The sequence below is a fragment of the Ceratosolen solmsi genome, unplaced genomic scaffold, assembly GCF_000503995.2.
Source record: "Ceratosolen solmsi marchali unplaced genomic scaffold, CerSol_1.0 scaffold56, whole genome shotgun sequence".
Classification (NCBI taxonomy): domain Eukaryota; kingdom Metazoa; phylum Arthropoda; class Insecta; order Hymenoptera; family Agaonidae; genus Ceratosolen; species Ceratosolen solmsi.
The window spans coordinates 4,726,813-4,739,582 of record NW_011948425.1 but is presented as its reverse complement, the minus strand read 5'-3'; the positions used below and the strand labels follow the sequence as shown (position 1 = coordinate 4,739,582).

General features: G+C 30.1%; 1 protein-coding gene across 1 annotated transcript in view; it reads right to left on the bottom strand.

The window, feature by feature from the left end:
- Positions 1-11,981, bottom strand: part of LOC105363032 (neuroligin-4, X-linked-like) — a 21,732-nt gene extending 9,751 nt beyond the window's left edge. The window contains exon 1 of the mRNA XM_011500602.1: positions 11,756-11,981. Within this exon, the coding sequence (XP_011498904.1) occupies positions 11,756-11,882 (127 nt within the window). The 5' untranslated portion in view covers positions 11,883-11,981. The remainder of the gene's footprint in view (positions 1-11,755) is intronic.
- Positions 11,982-12,770: the final 789 nt, after the last annotated feature.

The window sequence follows — 12,770 nt, the reverse complement described above, 5'->3', positions numbered from 1 at the left end:
CTACGCAACTAGAATATGGGTGAATCTAATTTATTATCCTTAGATACATGATACGGCTACGTATATACCGGGGATCAACTGGCTGCAGAGCCAAAAGCGATGACGGTGCTCTCTCTCCTCTCTCTCTCTCTCTCTCTCTCTCTCTCTCTCTCTCTCTGTGTGGCTACACCTTCACGTGCGGTGGTAGGAGTAGTAACAGAATCGTGGCGTTGCACCAGAAGGAGATTCGAGAAGAGACCATCAACAGCCTGGAAATTTGGATACGTAGCGGCGGTTATTTGCGTTTTGTCGAAAAATCATCCCTCAGTCCTTCAATTAATGCTTTCCCTCCCGCAGTTTACAATCCTTTACTTATATAATTTTATAATTTTCCTCTGTCTGTTTGTATATATGCATGTAATATATTTCAGATCGAATCCTTTACTGCTGGAAGCGTAAAATTTTATTCTATTTAAATTGCCCATCAGCGCCTTTACTTCGCAGTGAGTATAATATAATTTTCTTATAATTTTATCCTGATAGCAGGTAATAAAAATATTCGAGTAAAATTCCGGTATATGTCGTTCATTTGGTATTTTGTAATTAAAAATTAAACGTTAATTTTATCTTTTTTGATCTTTTAACTTTATTGATTAAAATTTTTTATTATTCAGCATAATATTAAATTCATACTTTAAATACACGCTTTCACTAAATAAAAAGCTAAGTAATAAAAATAGTTAGGTAATGATTATTAAATTCTATCAAATTGAATATTTCTTTGGTACAAACAGGAAGAAACAAGGTTATTCTCAATATTAAAAGAGTTTCTCCAAAATAACAGACAATTTTTCAATAATGAGCATAAAGTTGTTGTTGGTAAAATAATCGATGTGAATAATAATTAAAACAAATTTATGTAATCGACTATTCATATATTACTAAAAAAAATTTTCTTCCTCATTAGATGACGCTTTTATTTCTCCGGCGATGGATTTTCTCGCGCTATTACTCCTTTGGCAATTAACAATCCACGCCCGAGATAAAAAGTACCTGCTATTTACCGAGCCAAAAAATTGTGTAACAGACATTCGTTTCTTCCCTTCCTTATTTCTTTTTCTCAATTAAGGTTTTGATAAAGAATAAGGTAAAGGGGCAAATAAAATAATAGAGAGGAAGAAAGGGAACGATGGGACCTCAGAGAGGAAAGGCAGAGTTTTTGCTTAAAAAGTAGAATGAAACAGTCAGGAGAAGCAGCTGTTGTACGTTTGCTTGAGAGCAATTATAAAAGAGGCGAGATAGAGAGAGAGAGAGAGAGAGAGAGAGAGAGAAAGTATAGGGTTAAGCATGAATTATGCATCCTGCAATTTTACACTCAAGTATGCATGCTCGGGTGTTAAAAAGTATATGGTAGAATCAATAGTAACGTCCTAATTGCAAATTGCTAACTGCTAGCGATGCCGTGGCTACATTTCTCTAAGTACATGAAAGACTGACGTCGTGGAAAACGGACACCACAACAGATGACTGGTCTTCGAAAAAATAAAACAAACAAACAAACAAACATTCGAGTTCAACCTCCGTGTGAAAGGGAAAAGGAAAGGGCTGGGAGGCTATAGAAAAGTGGGACGAGGGCACGTGCTTTTGAGACTCGGCAAGACTTTTCTTGACGGAAGTTACTCCTGTGGTAGATCGCGAAAAAGCTGACAAAGCTTTTACGTTACCACTGCCATGGCTAAACGAAAAGTCTGCTTCTTATTTCTTTCGTCTTTTCTCTTTACATGTGCCTGCTTATCCTCCAGCTTCACGGTTCTTTTTTTCCTTATATCTTCAATTTTCTCGTTTTTCCGTTTCACTCGTTCTTTTCAGTCGTTAGTGTTACTAATTTTTTTTTTTTTTTTTTTTTTTTTGAACTCTCTTCATAAGGTGCATACTTTTTCTGATACCACTGGTTCTCTTACTTATTTTTTCTTCTTACTTTTTTTCGACTTGCTTTTTACCAACGGTGCGTAATTCTATTTGCTTTAATGTTTCTTCGTTTTAATAATGTCTAAAAGAAAAGATTTTTTTTCGTTTGAATTTTCTACGTTCACCAACATTAACAACTTTCAAAATAGAAATATTTATGTTGCATTTATGTAATGAAATAATTGAAAGGCTTGGAAAAATTTCTTGCCATTATATTATAGCTACTGAAATGGCACCTATTACAGTTTCATTATAAATTAAAGAGAAATTAATCTATAATAACACAAATAACAAATTTTCCATTTATCTCGTCTGAATTCAGTACCGATTGTTTTTTTTTTTTTAGGAGCTTTTGCGATTGAAATTATATTCCTCTATTTCGTGTTTTTTCTTAACATAAGCATTTTATGTAAAAATCTAAATTTTGTTTAAAGCTTTAGACTAACTTTTATTAACGAATGAAGAATTTCGTACCACATAAATAATATAACAACTAATGCATTAGTCATTGCAATGAATATTCTGAATTTTAAAGGCTTTAGAAGTTACTCGAATATTTTTAATAATGTAACACACGTTAGAATGTAAATTAATAATTGTACTTTTTTATTTTTTATTTATTTATTTATTTATTTATTTTTTTCTTCGAATACATAACATTCATATTGCTTTATGATTTTTGGCCAGTAATGAAGAACTTTTTCAAAGTAATTTATCGTGTAAAACTTTTAACTTCGATAAGTGATTTTAAAAATAAAAAAAATGATTCTTTTGATTTAGAAAGACTATGGCGTGGGCGTAACTGCAATATCGATATAGATATTGCCTATCGTTATACAAAGTTTAATGTAAATATTTTAAAGTTTTGAAAAGGGTCCTTGGAAATGTTTCTCTTTGAAACACTTTTTTTGAAAGTCTCTTGCAATGCATTAAAATATACGCTTAAAACTTTTCGTAGTAACGGCGGATCCTCCACGTTACACATCACATATTTCTATTTATTAATGTGAAATGTTCTTTACGATTGTCATGAATTGCCATTGCTTTTGCGTTATACAATTTTTACGAAACTTCGATTCACTCGACACGATTGACGACAAAACAGTGAGACACAGCAGGTAAGTAAGTGACAGAATATGCGAAATCGATAGGCTGGAAGTCGAAGTGAGAGGACACGGGGAGCTACTTCGATGGCCGCAGTAATTTATACGCCAGAGTGGAACGAAGAAGAATAAAAGAAGAAAGTACTTTGGGTCCTTGACTGCAAAAGCATTTCGATAGGATGTTGCCTCTTGGAAAAGCGATCGAACAACGACCCACGCGTTGCCATACCTCAGAGGCAAATGCGACGCGATGTAGATATTAATATATCGTACGCTGTGCACTCACACTAAGCCTTTATCAAGGATAATTGAATAAGTCATATTCGCGTCGAGCATAAAGTTATAATTTATGCCCTCTCGGGCTTACAATATAAACTTTGTGTAGTTAGAGTGACGCGCGAGTTCAAATCGTCCAGCCCTTCGATTGATAATAATATAAATCGATAGCTTGCATGCCTACCTAACCTACAGTCATTCTGCGGTCATAATATAAGTAATTTAGAAACAAAAACAAAGAATATCTTATGAAGGAATTAATCGATAAACTTTAAATGGTATTTACAAGTTATATAGTCAAGTAAACGAGAGATTTATTTTTATTGTATTTTTTCCCTTTCGACTATACCATGAAATTATCGAGGATTAAATTTAAATTTTAAAAATAAAACAATTTAATAATAGTAAAATGTGGTTGAAGTCAAATTCTATGGATTTCTAAAATGGAAATGCTTGAATGGAATGATTCTGTATAGATTCGTTGATCTCGTGGAAAAATTGTTGATACAGACAATTATGGAGTTTATTAAAATTTGTAAATGATAAACTGAGCTGATATCAAGCAAATTGAAAATTATCGATAATTACGATCGTCAAAAATGTTCACGAATAAAAAATCTTTACTCAATCAAGTAAATACCTGACAAACAATCTTATAAATTGTGTATTAAATAAATTTATCGAAATTTTATTAAAATATTTGTAGTTAATTTACTTTTGACGAGACAATATATTAGCGTATAATTTAATTTAATATATTATGGCTATAAAATTTCCATAGCCCAGCGATATTGATTTTAAGTAACATTATTGCTCTTCGTTATTAAAATTTGCTATTCCGTTACTTACCGTTACTCCCAATTGCATGAATTGTTGACAAAAAAAAAAAAAAAAAAAAAAAAAAAAAAAAAAAAATGTGGATTCCATTTAATTTTATATAAATAAAGCGAAATAATTCGCAATAAGAGATTATGTTGATGATATAGATTTACAAACATGGTTCTCATTAATTGTTTAAATCAATAAACGTACGACTCCGTTTATACAATGTTCAGACAATTTAGAACAAATATGGTTTTCAAATTTGTTAAAGTTTGTCGGCTAATAGTATCTATAAATGCATTTTATCATTTTCAAACTAAATGATATAGGTCATTAAAGTCATTGTAGAATGAATAATTATTATAAAATAATAGATAAAATAATATAAGAAGTACGTGGATGAGCGCGGGTGAAACGAAGGACCAACAGAAATATAAGATTAATTAATTAATCTATTATTATTATTATTATTCATTATAGATTGAAGGGAGTAAATCATTTTTACAAAATCAAGATAACCGAATAAACTCAAATTTTCTCTCACAATTCAATTCGAATATTTATAAATTATTATTCACGACGAACGAATTAAAATATCAAGAGATTTTAAATATTATGTCTCGCGTATAATATTTTCAACGTGAATACGTAAAATGATAAATATATTTTCTAAATCGAATTTATTACGCGAACGAATAAATTCATAATAAACAGTAATAAATATATAGATATTATAATTATTTTATAACTTGCAATATCTATGAATTTCAAATATTTATAAATAGCTGTTTGTTTGAGCATACGATAATACTGGATTATTAATGATTACCAAATTACTTTTGCAATGAATTGTCGAAGGGCCTTAATTTTCCCATATCTTGATTAACAATTGTGGCGATATTGAACGATCGCGATATTATCGATATTATTATATATAGCGATGATATATTATAGCCACATGCGGCGCTAAGTAAACTCACCTTGACTCAGACTCAGTTCAATGAATGAGTGATATTGGAATTACGTAACCGCTCCCTCAACCATATGTATCGTAAATCCCAAGAAATTAAATGGAGTCGTGAGATTGATCTAAGAGGATATCGCGGGTTTATATATCGACCTTTAGAGTTTATTCGACGATATATCCGCTCGGCTACAACGGAACATGAGGTGAGCAATGTCGGAATGGTGGTGGTAGTGGGGGAAGCGTGATCACAGCCCCCGAGGTGAAACTGCGAGTGAGCTGTGAGAATCTTGTCAATGTAAACTATCATTGACGGGGGCCTAGCCAGAGCCGCGTCTTTCTTCTTCGTTTTTACGAGGGGATGTCGAGTCCGGAGGAAGGCTCTTATATTTCTGTTGGTCCTTCGTTTCACCCGCGCTCATCCACGTACTTCTTATATTATTTTATCTACGTGCTCGACTTAGCGCACTTACCTATAAGTCGGAACGAGCAGAGGGAAATACGAGTCCTCCTCCCTCTTCATCATGATTTTCTATACTTTTCCTTCTTATTTGACTTTCATGCCTCGACGTTACGGCTTTGAATGTATTACGATTATTGTAAGCGTCTGGAGCTCAGCGAGGTGCTGTTGGAGTCTTTGCGAATGCTTATTGCCGAGGACCGTCGAGCACCGACAAAAATCAATTGGGCTGGCACTTTGGTTGGTAATGATGCCACGCGGCGTAAATATAAATCTCGTTCCAGTTGGAAAAGATAAGGCGAGCGCTCGTAGTCGCGATCGTCATACGATATTGACGATGATCTTGGGACGATCGAGAATTGTCGAATGACGAGAATTGTTTAATCGGAGATTAGGTAAGGGTCACGTCTATGTTCGACTTTTAGTTAACTATAACATTTACGACTTTGAGAATATTTTCGTACAATTGGGAAAGCAGAACGTTATTCTGACAACTTAGTAATGATAAACTTACGCGTCCATCCTTAATTTACATTTTTTCTACGGTTAAATATATATATATATATATATATATATATATATATATATATATATGTACGTGAATATCTATAAGCCAAGATTAAGATATAGAGAGGTAGGTGGAGAGAGAAAGAGTATAAAAAGAAAAAGATTAACTAAGAGGTAGAGATAGTTTATAAGATAGTCGCAATAGTAATGGAGGAAAAGCTTCGATACGTTGAAGTTTTAAATGGTTTAAGTCATAAAAGTTCGTGCATTCCAAAGCCTTTCCGTGACTTATATTGTTTTTTATTTTTTTTTTTTATCTACTTTGCTGATTCTATTTATTGTTTCACGCATTAGATAATTCTAAGATGATTTCTTATTTTTCTATAAATTTTAGATATTGAATTTATTCATTCGCTTCGAGTTGATTATGTAACTTTATTAATATTATTGTTTGTTGAAGAATTCTATTTCCGTATCATTTAACTCTTATTAATATGTCAGATAGGACTTTATTAAGACGAAGAACATAATAATTTAAAAGTAAAACATATGTGAATTATGAATACGTGAATTGGGGAACATAGTTTATAGATATTTCTAAAAATCATTACAGAACATAAATATTTCGAGGGATTTTTAAACTTAGTAATTCACGTTGGTCCTCGATTATTTATGAGGAAATAATAAGTATATATTAAGACATTAATTTTCTGATTTCTAATTTATGCGACGTTAAATAAAGAAATAATGTAAATATTTCTTCCTCTCTCGCCTTACTAGCACTGTGATCAATTCATTTAATGATTTATTCATTTTTACTTTTATAAAAACAATTGAATGTTCATTCAATGGAAAGTAAATAATCAATAAGTCTTGACATAAGGTTCTTAAAAATCGACAATTGAAATTAATTAGAAGAATTTCTACGAGCCATATAATACATTTTGTAAATTCTATAGAAGTAGTAGTAGAATTTTTAATCTGGATAGTTTACTATTGATCAGATTACTGTGAAAATACTTTTTTGCATACATCGTATCACGTATTTATATAGCAATGTTAAGAAAAATACAAATGAAAATAAGTATTAAATTAAACAACAATCAATATTATTAATAATTATAAGTGAAAATATTAAACAGGAAGAGATTATATTATATCATCCATTAAAGACGGAGTTTTGCATTTAATTTCAGTACAGTAAGACTTTTATTCAGACAATAATAGTTATCTTAATGGTGCAAGAATGGGAGTTTTTCCCTACTTATGACTTTTGACTAGCTAACGTCACTCAATAATTGTTAAAACTCGATTTCCTTTTAGATACAAAAGTTATTAAAGTCCAAAAGAATTACGACATAATATGAATTATAGGGAAGGAAATGTTTATTCGTGTCTTATATTTTGAATTTATTTACCGACTGGTTGTGTGTTCAAAGTTTTTCTTCATATTACTTTTTTCTTTTTTCAAAGAATACGACTCTAGGCATGTTTTAATGAATCGACGATTTTTAATAGTTTTTGTTTTATAAATTGTTTTTAATAAAAATTTTCCCTTTTTTCAATTATTTCTTTACCATTTTCACAATTTTTTTCTCTTGATTTTCTTTACGTACTTCTATGGCTATTCATATGGAGAGCGAAAAAAACTTAAAAATTTTTGAAGAACTATTTTCGAATCATATACGCTCTCGACGTAATTTATACAATGCCAGTAATGCAATATTGAAAACATTTTTCCAAAATTTACATCGTACATTTGTAAAAATATGCATAATAAAGTTTTACAAAGACTGCTTTATGATTATGTTTTATTTTTATTATATTATTCAATAAAGTATTAATGTTACGTTAATTTTCAAGTTACTAAATAACGTGATCCACTTTTTAATGCAAACAACACTCTCGTGAGCGATAATAATGTATTCGTTAGTCAACTAGAATGTGATAGGAAAAAAAAAAGTAACCATGATTTAGGAGGAAAGAGGAGACAAAGATCGACAAAGTAAAAGAGGAAAAGTTAAAGACGAAGTATTCATTAATCAGAGGTTCTTTTGCAGAAGTAAAAAGAGACTTCGTGCGCGTGCGCGATTAGTTTGGCTCGTTTTCCTTATGTGCACATATATGTGCATGACACAACTGTGTAAGGGGATCGCAAAAAGAAAAATGTAGAAGGGTGGAAGTAATAGGGGAAACTTGTAACTTATTTTCTTTTTCCACCAATATCATCTTTTTCATGATGCTGAGCAGTGTGTTTCTTCATTACGGGTAATTCTTCGAATATAATTTATGACTTTGGAAAGTATGTTTAATTTAAAAGAAAAATGTATTATAACTTCAGCTGGTATTAAATTATAAGAAATCTAATTTTTACGTTTCAACTTCATTTGAGATGAAAATCCTTCTTCCCTATTAGCGTTGTAAAACTGATACAATAAAATTAAACGGAGAAGTATGCTTATGCTCAAGATTTTATATAATTTATATTATTCATTATTTAAAATTTAATCCATCAATCCCAACTGTAATGCAATAGATAAATCGCATAAATTCAATTATCATGTTAAATTTTACTTTCTAGTAAAATTTCTTGTAAAATCTATATTTACAGCAATATTGCTTTACTTGCTTTACTTGCTTTATTCACGGCGTTTTTAATAAAATGTAAGATTATTAATTTGATTATAAATTTCTTATTATAATAACTGTTGAATTAAACAAGATTTATTTGGCTGATTGAAAATTGAGAGTGAATAAAATTTTTTCATAATTTTGCACAAAAAATGGACTTTATGTTTTATTTGCAATACAATACTTAAAATAAGTTTGAGTGAATATTTATCATAAAACATCATTTCGTGATTTAATATTGTCATCGGTATGAACTTAAAAGCGTTTGTACTTTGTAATTCGATAATTATCTATTACAACTAATGTTAATAGCGTTAATGCTCAAACTCCACAATGATTTAACCTTCGACTTCTCCTTTCGCACAACACAATCAATGTAAACACTTTGATTATATTCTATGCATTTTTATGCGCTTATAAAAGCGAAGGAAAAATCGAAAGATTTTGTTTTAAGGGGGATTACGGATAAATCTGGGATACAAAATAATTTCAGGACAGCGGAGATGTAAAGTAACCCGTGCCGGTACACTTAACCGAGTTAATTAACGAGAGTTTGGCGCGAATGTATGGGGATACGGTTACGATGCCCCGTACCGAAAATATCGAATTCCGATGTAAATTTTACTTTTTACGCCGTGGGATTAAATGTAATGCGATACTATGTTTCGTGTTATGTCTTTTAAATATTTGTCTATTGCGTGCTTATTATTATTAATAATTGTGACCACTAGATTTATAATTTCTTTTTTATATTAAGTTTTTTTTTTTTTTTTTTTTTTTAAATATTATTTATATATCATTAAATATGAATGGCTTTTGTGATTAAAAGGACGCTTGATGCTGGACAAAACCTAATTAAATAATAATACCAATTGCAATTATCGATATGATTTTATAATTATGAGATTATGAAAGATCTTACTCTATAGAGAGTAACATAAATTACATTCTAGTTAATCTTGATTAAACTTTTCAATAAATCGAGATTTTACGTTGCTTGTTTACATCCTATCGAATTATAAGTTTTTGTATAATAAATTTCTAACCAATTATTGCATAAGCAATTTCGAAAAATCTAAATCACACTGTATAGTTCGAATTGACTAGAGTTAGAAATTATTAGAAAATTGAAGGATAATTGAAGCCGGAACTTTTGACTTTCGCTATGAATGCCTAGTTTAGCTAATCCGTCGATGCTTTTATACTTTTTCTTGAATTACTTATACACTCGCGTGTAATGACAAAGCCATGAAGTTTCCAATTTCTTTTTATCGAACATTTGCTACATTGTTATTTATTTTTATTCATTCTAATTATCACGTTTAATTCATTTTAAGCGCGCATTTTACAAGATTTGAGATTTTTTTCATCATTTATGGAAAACTTATAAAGTTCAATTAATAACATATTTTTCGCTTTGTATATGTATAAACATTTCATCTAATAAAGAAGAATCCGAAACTTGATAAATAGATATAAAGTTAGAGATAATTTTAGTTTTTAATGTTCGCTATTGTGAATTTATTATAAAATAAAATTATTGAAAAGAATAGAAATAAAAATGCTTGAGAATTTTGAATTTGAATTTTAACAAATATATATTTATTTGATAATGCTTTAATTCTTGATTCATAAAGAATTTAAAAAAAAGTTAAATATAATTAAAATATTGCAATTTTTATAACAAGTTTATACCTATTATATTATTATTATTTAGAAATATATATATATATATATATATACATTTAAATTGCATATTTATTGTTATATAAATATGTTTTAATACTTTACTTAATATTTTGCTTGCAATATAACTTCAGAACTGCTTCGTTTTCCATTAAAATTATTATTAAAACAAGAAAGTTTTATAGTTTCATAAAAATTATTTGTACGATTCATTTACTCGTTTTTTCTAATAATTATCAATCGACATTTAGCGTCGTTATAATTATTATACGATAAATGTAAAAAGTAAAGGAAATTGAATACAAAGAAATATACGAAATTGAATCTGTCCATATGTAACTCGTACAAGTTCTACTGTAAATCAACTATTTTGTATATTTTATTTAGTTTCATATACGAATAATATTTTGAACAACTTGTAAATAGTTTCTTGTGTCGTTGAAATTTGTACATTTATGAATAATGTATGCCTCATTGTAAAGAAGTACTAGTGTACTACTACTTTTATCAATATAAATTTTTGTATATACATATATATATATATATATATATATGTGTGTGTGTGTGTGTGTGTGTGTGTATTTGTTTGTTTGTTTGTAATGAGTAACTGAAACATTTTACAATTAAGAGTTAAGAGAAAAATTAGAAAAGAGTATGTGGGTGAGTGTCACTATATATTTTTTTAATTATATTAAAGATAAGCATTTAATTTTTACGTTATTGTTTAATTTATTTGCAGTTGTTAAATAAGAAAAGTTTATCTCTTTCAGAAAAATAATAGTTATCACACAGAAGAAGAGCTACTACTATTATTTTTTAATTTTTTTTTTCAGAGAATTACAGGATGGAGGTAGAAAATTTCTTTAAACTTCAAAATCTCTTTTAATGGCATCTGGATAAGAAAAGTGAACCAAACGTGCATAACGTTAACATTTTTTCTTGACAATAACAGGCTAGTTAACAAGTATCGAATGCGTGTCAAAGTTGCAAAGTTTGAGGAAAAGTCACTCGAAATGGCCATTATGGTAGTTCTATGTAGCATCATATTGTCAAGCTCCTATAATCTATTTCGACGTGCAACTCGCGCCTCACCTTAACAAAAAAGTGCCAACTTTTTTTTGCCATAATTGCAGTCAGCATACAGCAATAGGATAGTTTTAATTGACACCGACGTGCGTGTCCTCGTAAATACGACAGAAGAGACTGACACGCGACGACAGTTAATTTTCCCACGGCATGAGAATAGTAAAATGGTCTCGCGCTGCTGCCAAGCTCGCAAGACGAACAAAGCTGAGGTCAACTTTTCTGGCGCGCGCGAACGCACAAAGAACGTCGAGTTATTTGTCAGGTCGCGCTTACCTTTGCTGAAGGGCGCTAGGAGCAAGTAATTCACCAGGGCGGCGCCGGTATCATGGCCCATCAGAGTGACTCTGGTGGGATCACCGCCGAAGGCGCCGATGTTCTCGCGCACCCACGTGAGACCCATGGCGATGTCGTGGAGGGCGAGGTTACCACTCAATGTCGAATCCGGGGAGTCGGTTATTGGCTTTGTCCTCAGGAAGCCTGTCGTTCACATTCCTCGTGGTTATGTTGCAATTTTTATGTTTTTCTTGTTTTTCTTTTATCTGTTATTTGTCGGTGACGCGTCGATAAATAGACAAGGCATGTATATTTTATTCTATACCCGACGTTTTTTTTCTTTTATTCCATAATTTTCTCATTTCGTTGATTTTATTTATTCTCCACGAACAGTATTTTTCCATTCGTTCCACAATCATATCCGAGTAATTTAATTTCACTTATTTAATTACAAAACGTTTATAAAAAAAAAAAAAAAAACTTTTAGCTTGTCAGCTTTATCAATTCGTCGTCATAATTTTTCAAATTTTCCAGTTTAATAATAATGTACTAGTTGATTTTGCATTATTAATAGGATCTAAATAAGTAGCTTATTTTATGTGGTTCGAAAGTTTTTCAATTATATCGAGGAAAGTAATTATCATAAGAATAAGTTGAAACAAATTTGACGTTATAGTATTAAATTGATAATTATAGATGGGTTGTAAAGCCGAATTGAGACATTTAATAAATTTATGAAAGCATTGCTGCTATTCATACACCACTACTATTCAATATTTTGCTATTATAATTATCTCATTTAATTTTATAATAAGATAAAGATTATTTTTACGAAATTTTTGGGTAATTTTCCAAACTAATAAGAGGAATATGAAAATGAGTTGTTATCGAACCAAGGCAGGAATAATTGATTAATATATGTCCATAATAATTTTAAATGCTTATTTATTATTTATTTTTTTTTTTGTTAATTTATCGATAATACAACAATTCCGTAGAATATAAGTAAATGCGT